A 9,847-nucleotide genomic window follows, 5' to 3' on the forward strand; every position below is an offset into this window, starting at 1 on the left:
ATATAAAGGAGAAGTATGAGACGGTGATGTAGCGGTCTATAATCACCTCAAATACTTTTATCTATTCTCTCCCCAATTCTCTCATTATTTTTTTTTAATTAATAGATGATTGATTAATTCTCTTATTTTAAGATTTTTTTATTAAGTTTATAATATTTTTTTATTAATTAATTAAAAATTTAAATAAAAATTATACACACATATTAATGTTTTATAATTTTTAATTTTTTATTAAGTCAAAAAATTCATTATTTAATAATTAAATAAAACTAAAATATCTACTCATTCAACTAATAAGTTATAACCGTATAAAAAATAATTTAAAAAAAAATACCTAAATGTTATATGTAGACTATTCTGAAGAGCGATTGCTCAAGTTAATAAAGAACACTTTTTATTCAAAAAAAAAAAAAAATAGAATGAAATGCGCGCGCAATTCGCACTCCTCCACAATTAGACCAAAACCAGAAGCAAATCTTTCTGCACTTCGAATTGCCTCAACACAGACCAAGCTGTCAGATTCTATGACTGCCCGTGTGTAGTTGTTATCCTTGAACCAGCTTAAAGCCTCTCTAATGCCCATAATCTCAGCTAACTCGGGTGAAACTTTGCCATTTTTGAAGCCTGCAATGACTGAAAGTAGCTCCCCATTGTTATCCCTCACCACACACCCGAACCCATGTTTGGAAACACGATCGAAAGTGGCTGCATCAATATTGAGCTTGATGCCTGAATTCGGTTTGATCCAGCGCTCCAAGCCATCACCTTCTTTATGAGGTGAAAGTAAAGGAATATTCCCCCGCCCTTGAGCTTTTATGTATTGATCAAGTCTCGAGCTTGCAAACACAACCACATCCCGAACCGTTCGAACACGCTGCTGCCATATGAGATCATTTCTTGCTGACCAAATGGCCCAACAAATCATCACAATTTTACATAAAGCCTCGTTGTCCACACTGGTAGCAGAAGTTTCTAGCCACGACAGTAAGGTTGATGACTCCCTGCCAGCAGCAGTAAGACCCGAGAACTCCCAACATGACCAGGCAAATGGACAAGAAACTAAGAGATGCATTTCCGTTTTCGCGAAGACACCACACATAGGACAAGTGTTATCAATCAAGACCTTTTTAATACAAAGATTCACCTTGGTTGCAAGGCAATTTGAAGCTGCTCTCCACACCAGGTCCTTAGTCTTAGGCGGTATCTTCAAAGCCCATAGTTTTTTTTCCAAAAATGATGACCCTCGGGGTTGTCCAATTGAGGTTTTTGGTCTTGAAGCAGCTTATACGCACTACGAATAGAGCAAAAGCCATTCTTTTCTGCAATCCAGTACCAAGTATCTGTTAGGTTTTATGCCCTAAATAAAACTCCATTTCAATGTAATCTATTTTATTCAACATCAATAAAGAAACATAAGTATTTTTCATTCATTTGTGTATGTTTTGGTTCACTTTATTAATTGCTTGTCTATTTGATTTATAAATTCATCTTAAACCCTTTTCACATACTTAATCATGTTTATTGTGCTGTCATCACATTGGAAAGTAAACATGACTATGTGAATAAAGTTTCCTAGATTTATCAGACACAAGGTTTTGCTGATATGATAATCTACAACAAGAGTTTACTTGTATTTGGAGAAATACTATGTTCTTTCCAGAACATTGGTTAAAGTAAAGCTCAGGTTGGATGCATGGAGTATGCATCGGAAGGGACCGATATTGAACTTTGACTTAGATTTAATTAAACTTACCGTAAAATCTATTCAAGTCAATATCGCCAAGTTGATCCTAGATCAAATGATCTTAATCCTGTTATGATTAGGCTCAATCTCAAGAGGCTATTCGTGTTCTTTGATTTGTTAGTTAAGCCTACTTTTAGGTCAGGGTGATACGTACATTTTGGGAACACGGTAGTGCAATTGAGTGGGAGCGCTAGCATAAACATGGAATCTATAGCTTTTATCTGGCGAATAGTAAGCAAAGGATGATCTCCTTCGAGCTTGACCAAACGAAAATAAATGGTGGAGATCTCATTTCACATAAGCTGAAATATCATTTATACGGGGTCAAGTGTTTTAAGGATAAAATACATAGTAGGGTGTTACGGTAATCTAATCCCTTTACAGTGTAGATCATTCATATAGAGGATCATTGATCAAATTAGGATTATAACAACGGATAACTAATGATGTGTCTATATGGTGGAGCATATAGAGCATTCTATATACTGAGAGTGCAATTCTAAGTTCTATGCGTGGATTCAACGAAGAATTAATAAGTTAGTGAATTTTAGTGCTAAATTCTTGATCTACTTATTGGAAGCTCGGTTATATAGACCCATGGTCCCCGCACTAGTTGAGATAATATTGTTTGTAAGACTCATGTAATTGGTTTTGATTAATCAATTATAATTCACAAGTTAGACTATGTCTATTTGTGAAATTTTCACTAAGTAAGGGCGAAATTGTAAAGAAAGAGTTAATAGGGGCATATTTGTTAATTATGATACTTTGTATGGTTCAATTAATAAATATGATAAATGACAATATTATTTAATAATTATTTATAGTTATTAAATAGTTAGAATTGGCATTTAAATGGTTGAATTAGGAAATTGGCATTTTTGAGAAAATCAGATACAAAGGTGTTAAAATTGCAAAATTGCAAAAAGCAAGGCCCAATCCACTAAGCCATGGCCGGCCACCTTTGTAGGCTTTTTAAGTTGATATTTTTATTATTTTAATGCCAAATAATTCAAACCTAACCCTAGTGGAATGCTATAAATAGATAGTGAAAGCTTCAGGAAAATCACACTTTCTGAATCAGAAAAACCTGAGCCTCCTCTCTCTTCCTTGGCCGCCACTCTCTCTCTCTCTTCTTCCTTCATATTTCGAACTTACCCTAGTGATTAGAGTAGTGCCCACACACAGCAAGCAATACCTCAATCATAGTGAGGAAGATCGTGAAGAAAGATCATCAGCAAAGGAGACTCAGCATCAAGGATTCAGAGAAAGAGATCCAGGTTCAGATCTTGATAATACTCTGCTACAGAAAGGATACAAGGGTTAGAGATCTGAACGGAAGGAGTCATTTAATTCCGCTGCACCAAATGTAAGGTTTCTTAAACTTTATATGTGTTTAATTTATCGTTTTAGAAAGTTCTTATATAGGATGTTAATAAACATACTTGTGGGTAGATCTAAGATCCTGGTAAAATAAATTCCAACAGTATCGTCCCCACCTGACTGAGAAATGGGGATACCAAGAATAATAGCAGCTTCAGTAGGCGAAAATAAATCGCACACAACATCTGGATCCCACCTTTGCTGTCCTACTTGAAACAAGCTATTGACAATGAAGTTTTCAAGCCCAAGAACAATCAGAGAAGGAGTAGTTCTATCCATGACAGGTAACCATGGGTCTGAAGTAATCTGCACAGTCAAACCAGCCCCAATTCGTTTCCTAAGACCAAGTTTGACTGTGTCCTTGGCAGCAAATATACTACTCCAGATAAAACTCGGATTAGAACCCAGCTCAGCAGTCAAGTAAGTACCATTGGGGTAATATCTAGCTTTGAAGACTTTGCTAGCTAAAGATTCATGTCTAAAAAGTAACCTCCATCCTTGTTTACCCAACATTACAAGGTTGAAATCCCTCAGATTGCGAAACCCCATACCACCTTCCACTTTGTGTTTAGTCATCCTATCCCAATTCATCCAAACTATCCCACTCCCATAACCATTAGAATTATTGGATTTCCACCAGAAACTTGCCATCATTCCCTCTATTTTTTTGCAAGTACCAATGGGAAAAAGGAAGACATTCATAGCATAAGACGGGAGCGATTGAACCACAGACTTAATAAGCACTTCTTTTCCAGCTCGCGAGAGAAATTTACCCTCCCAACCATTGATCCTTGTCCTCATTTTCTCCTTCAGAAATTCCAACGCAACATTTTTATTGCGGCCAACAATGCTCGAAAGGCCCAGGTACATGCTATCAACCCCTGCTTCTTGAATATTCATCAAACCACAAATTTGAATCCTAATGTCCGTTCGGATGTTGGAGCTAAAGAAAGCCGAGGATTTATTGAGATTGACTTTTTGGCCTGAAGCTTCTTCAAAGGTATGTAGTAGCGAGAGGACACGATTTGCTTATTCCTCCGTTGCTTGGCAATACACATAGCTATCATCCGCAAAAAGTAAGTGAGAGATAGGAGGCGCACTCCTAGCAACCTTACGCCTCGTGAGTAGACGGTTGGCTTCATAATGTTTAATCAGAGAGGACATTCCTTCAACACACACAATAAACAGATACGGAGATAATGGGCAACCTTGCCGAATGCCTCTTGTAGGAATGATAGGCCCCATCTTCATGCCACTATTTATAACATGGTAACAAACTGAGTTGACACACCCCATTGTTAATTCAATCCAACGATTCCTGAACCCCATTGCCCAAAGAATGGCTTCCAAAAAACTCCACTCGACTCGATAGTAAGCTTTGCTCATGTCAAGCTTAAGTGCCATATAACCTTTCCTTCCATTAGTCTTCCTTTTCAAGTAATGCATTACTTCGAAGGCTACCATGACATTATCAGAAATCAATCTTCCAGATACAAATGCACTTCGGGTTTCGAAAATAGCATAATCAAGAACTCCCTTCATGCGATTTGTAATGACCTTCGAGGCAATTTTATAGAGGACATTACACAAAGAGATTGGTCTCATATCACTCATTTGAGACGGGTTCTTCTTTTTTGGAATTAAAACAATGTGTGTATTGTTAATTGAATTCGGGAACTTACTTGTGAAAGAACTCTGGAACAAAATGAACCACATCCTGACCGACAATACTCCAGTGCTTTTGATAAAACGCTGGGGTCATGCCATCAGGTCCCGGGGACTTATCAGGGTGCATTTGGAATAAAGCACTTCGCACTTCCTCCTCCGAAATAGGCAATAAAAGTTCATCATTTTGCTCACGGGATACAGAAGGGCGGACTCCATCAAGCACCGTGCCTATATCAACATTGGAAGATTGGAAAAAATCTTGGAAATACCCAGTGATGACATGCTTCAACCCCGAATCCCAAGTTGGCTTATGCTATTGTTTCTTTTCCTGGAGCTTGCAACGAAATGGAAGTATTTACTATTCTTGTCACCCAAATTTAGCCAAAATTGCTTTGATCTTTGCTTCCAAAAGATTTCACGTTGAGCTAAAACCTTTGACAAATTAGCCTTTGCTTCCTGATGTTGCTGAATTGAAATCGGATCCCTGCCCCATTTGGAGTTTCTTATTTGGTCTTTGCACTGGCTAATACGCTTGTGAAAGCTCCCAGTTATGTCACGCCCCCACTTCCCCAAAACCTCACCACACTTTTGAATTTTGTCTTGAATAGTAAGTGAACCCGAGCCTTCCCAACATCCTTCAACAAGTTGTTTACACAATGGCTCTCGGAGCCAAGCATTTTCGAAACGGAAAGAAATGAATGAAGTAGCTGGAAACACACCTTTGAAGACCAAATGAATTGGGCAATGATCGGACGTAGAGAACTCGAGGTTGTAAAGAACCGGCTGAGCATACAGAGCCAACCAGTCGTGAGTCACCAAGGCCTTGTCGAGTCTTTCTTCAATCCAGTCCCCACTAGTTCTTCCCTTCTCCCATGTATACGGGTAGCCAACAAGAGGCAAGTCAAGCAAATTGCAGTCGCTCAAAGCCCCATTAAAACCCGCAATTAGACCATCCGGGTATATCCTACCACCTTTCTTCTCAAGTTGAGAACCCAAGTTGTTCAAGTCCCCCATAATGCACCATGGAAGAGTGCTATCGTTTTTGAGTGACCGAAGAAGAGTCCAAGTCTTGTATCGCAACTCTCGTTTTGGCTCGCCATAGACCCCCGTGAAACACCAAGTCGTAGACTGCTGAAGAGTGACATTTGCATCAATATGATTAAACGAGTACCCCTGAATCGCAACTTCATTCGCAACTTTCCACATCAGTGCCAACCCTCCACTATGACCCCAGTTATCCACCACAAAACAACAATCAAACCCCAATTGGGCTCTAATTCTCTCCATACTAACCTTATTACAAAAAGTTTCACAAAGAAATAACAAATTGGGCTTCTTTTGGGACACAAGGTCCGCTAAGAATTGTCTGGCCTGCGGGTTTCCAAGCCCACGGCAATTCCAACGTATACAACTCATGGCTCTGGGCGGGTCTGGAATCCAGAGCCCGCCAAAAAATTATTTTTTGGGTTACCCGCATTGTCATGCTCCATGACGTCCACTACAACATTGTGTCCTTTCTCCTCTGGGCCCACAATAACCCCTGGCCCATTGTCTGGCCTCTTTCTTTTTGAGTCAAATACAATAAGATATGTAGAATCAAAGAAATCCCCACTTTTACGGACACTTAAAGCCACATCATCGCTATTACCTTCCAAATTCTCCAATATACTGTTTCGATTCTCATTATGAGGCAAATTATGAGAAAAATCAGGGCCATGATTCGCACCATTCAATCCCCCAATCATCTCCGCACTCCTAGGGAACAAAGTGACATTCTGAACTAGATTGTTGCCGTGATGAGCTTGATGTGTTTCCCCCCGTACCGTCGCTTCTGAATGGAGCCATTGTGCCCCGAATGTCGTCTGCCGCCTTTGAGACGAGGCTCTCAGTTCTAAGGTATAAGGTTTTTCTTGGAGATGCAGCGGTTTCAAAAAGAGTCTTGGACAGAACCTCTCCGTGTGTCCAATTATTCCGCAAATGAAACAAAAGGTGGGTAATCTTTCGTATTTGAAATTCACCCAGTACCACGATGAATCGTCGATGCTAATCTTCATTCTTCTTTTGATCGGTTTTTCAACATTAATCCTTACCCGAATCCGCAAGCAATCCCGCCACACTCCTAAGAAGTTATTAGGATCCGATTCAAGAAAAGTGCCAATGAAATTTTCGAGAGCCGTAACTACACTAAGAGTCATATTCCCGGTTTGTAAGTCGTGGAGTTGAACCCACATATCGACATGGTTGATTTTCACGAGCCTTGGATTATCCCCTTCTTTCAATCTTGTAAAGATAAAAGGCTTACGATCATAAGTCCAAGGACTACCATCTATAACCCTTTGAATGTCGACCTCGTGGTAGAATTGAAATAAAAACAGATTCGGGTTGAGTTCCTTGACGTACATTCCCATCCCCGGTTGCCAAAGAAACGCCATCATGTTCTGAAAAACATTAAAATCGGAGACTCGACCTGCAATAGTTTGCCCACCAAACACCCCCTGGTATTGATTATCACCTCCTCTGATCTATTCACTGGGGCCCGTAATACCTCTTCCTCTTCCTTTTCCAATATAACAGGATCACCTCTTACTGCCATATCATTCCCTGCCATACTGTTAGAGGCCATAATCGCACAACAAACAACAGCCAACAAACAAACACACTCTCAAAAACAGAGAGACAACAAACGTATCAGCTGATACGACCAAGAGAATTTATTAATTTAGTATTTAGATTATACGTTTGGCATTATTTTGAAAATATGAATAAGTGTGACACATATTGTAAAACCCTAACTACCTTAGGGGTATTACGTGATTTTTTTAACGTACTGTGCAGCTCGTTGCTAATCAACGAGGTTTATAGAAAAACGTGATTAATTAAAATTTTGCTTTTTGATTAAACTTGTAAAACATATTACAAAAGACTCGGGATCCCGATTATAAAAATATTTACAAAAAGTTTAACTGTTTAACTATTACATCAAAATAAAAGTCGTCTAACGACAGTTACAAAAATTCAGCCCTGCTGTCCCGAGGATCGTACGCTCCAGGCCTAACCGTCCCGACATGTACAATCTCATAGGCTCGCTCACGGTCCATCAGCTATAGCCTTGCCTTTACCTACACATGAACATAAACTGTGAGTCGACAGACTCAGCAAGAAAAGCATAATAATATCATACATAATACTAACTGCCGTGTCCAACACGATACTGAGTCCCGCTACTGCCATGTCCAACATGGTACTGAGCCACTACTGCCATGTCCAACATGGTACTGAGTTTTGAACGTTCATAGGGACGGTACTATTGACACGTAACAACCTGATCGGTCGAACCGGTCATACTCCGCCGTCGGTCATACTCCAAATTGTACCGACGTGTTACTATATCCTCCCGATCGGTCGAACCGGTCATACTCCGCCGCTGGTCATACTCCACCGTACCGACGGATACGTCAATAGCACGAACCACCAACCAAGTGTCACTGACGGTCAAACCGGTCATACTCCGGCTTCGTCATACTCCACTCGTACCGACTTGACAGGGTTGGATGGTTCGAAGCCAACATACAACTAATGTAATCTAATAGGCTTCCTACATGCTCGCTAAACATGTAATCTACATATGCATACCGTTATACTAATCTTACTCGGATTCCGATTTCGTGTGTGCTTGGCCAACTCCGACCGGAACCGAAGCCGAGCGCTTGACATCGGCTCCTAAACCATAAAAATCACAACGCTATAAGTGACACGCTAAATCACTTCCCGGGGACTAAAACTTGGAACTAAAAGTTTCCCTATCGATAAAAAGCATGGCAATACCCCTAAAAACATAAAAACGAGGAAAACTAGGGTCCCTGAATTTTCCCCAACCGGTAGACCGGTTGCCCAATCGGAATTCCGGTTCTGGAAAATTCAGAACCCCCATCCGGAATTCCGGATGCACAACCGAATTCCGGTTCCTCGCAGCAGCCAACTAAAATTTTCATAACTCGACCAATTCAACCCCAATTGGTACCAAACTTTCCGGTACCGCTCTAAACACCCCAAAGAACAAATCTAAGGCCTCAAAACCACCCGTAAAACACATATACAAAAATCACCATTGGAGCTCAAGCTTTGAGTTCCAAACTCAAGCTTGAGCAAATCCACCTAAACATGCATTCCACTAGCTTAAATCTACTTAAACTAGCATATAATCACCTCTGAAAACTATAGAGAACATCCAAAGAATCTTCACAAAGAATAAGTAGAACCATTTCATTCAAAAATCACATATATGCATAGGAAATTCAAAGCTTTAAACAACACCACTAGCATGCATTAAAACCTATATAATCCATCCATATAAAACCTAATTAAGCTTACCGGAAACAACAATTAAACACAAGAACATACAAACTTTACAAACTAACATGCAACCCACCATTTTCACCTCAAAAACATCAAGAACAAAAAGAATAGTTGAGAACCACTTACAAGTAACTATGGATCATAAAATCAACACAAAAAGGGCTTGAATCACCAAGGAAAACTCCTCCTCCTTGCTGCTCAAAGAGGGCCGAAAGAGAGAGAGGCTTGAGAGAGAGTGTTTGAAAGTTTTTTTGTAAATTTTCTCTAAGTGTAATGTTTTGTAAAAATAAATAAGTGAATAAAGCCATTTACATATACTTATTTCAGCCAACTAAAAATAAACAAATAACATTTAATTTCCATTTAATAAATCACATAAGACAAAATACTAATGGGGCAAAAAGACCATTTTGCCCCTCCACCATAAAACCACATAAATCATACTAAAGGGGTATTTTTGGGACATTCTAAATTCTCGGCCATTCCCGACATTCCCAATGTCTAAAACCCGTCCCCAAATTACTAACATACTAAGTTGTGATTTCTACTGAGCCAAACGCCGAGTTCCAAAATACCGGACACCGGAAATGCAAAATATGCAAGATACTGAATAACATAAATAACAAGATAATAAATTATTTAAATAGCTATAAATAATTTCATAATTAAACATAAACAATACCGGCTAATTTCCAA

General features: G+C 39.3%; 3 protein-coding genes across 3 annotated transcripts; all 3 read right to left on the reverse strand.

Annotated features, from left to right (window-relative positions):
- Positions 1-352: 352 nt before the first annotated feature.
- Positions 353-1,072, reverse strand: LOC133033268 (uncharacterized). The gene is made up of 2 exons (XM_061107966.1): positions 466-1,072; positions 353-357 (listed from the first exon to the last, which is right to left on the reverse strand). The coding sequence occupies exons 1-2, from the start codon at positions 1,070-1,072 to the stop codon at positions 353-355; spliced, it is 612 nt and encodes a 203-aa protein (XP_060963949.1).
- A 3,733-nt stretch (positions 1,073-4,805) lies between these two features.
- On the reverse strand, positions 4,806-6,211 carry LOC133033269 (uncharacterized). The gene is made up of 2 exons (XM_061107967.1): positions 5,155-6,211; positions 4,806-5,023 (listed from the first exon to the last, which is right to left on the reverse strand). The coding sequence occupies exons 1-2, from the start codon at positions 6,209-6,211 to the stop codon at positions 4,806-4,808; spliced, it is 1,275 nt and encodes a 424-aa protein (XP_060963950.1).
- Positions 6,208-7,418, reverse strand: LOC133033270 (uncharacterized). Its single transcript, XM_061107968.1, has 2 exons — positions 7,341-7,418; positions 6,208-7,233 (listed from the first exon to the last, which is right to left on the reverse strand). Exons 1-2 carry the CDS (start codon positions 7,416-7,418, stop codon positions 6,208-6,210), a joined length of 1,104 nt encoding a protein of 367 aa, XP_060963951.1.
- Positions 7,419-9,847: the final 2,429 nt, after the last annotated feature.

Source organism: Cannabis sativa, unplaced genomic scaffold (genome assembly GCF_029168945.1).
Source record: "Cannabis sativa cultivar Pink pepper isolate KNU-18-1 unplaced genomic scaffold, ASM2916894v1 Contig3, whole genome shotgun sequence".
In the NCBI taxonomy this organism is placed as follows: Eukaryota; Viridiplantae; Streptophyta; class Magnoliopsida; order Rosales; family Cannabaceae; genus Cannabis; species Cannabis sativa.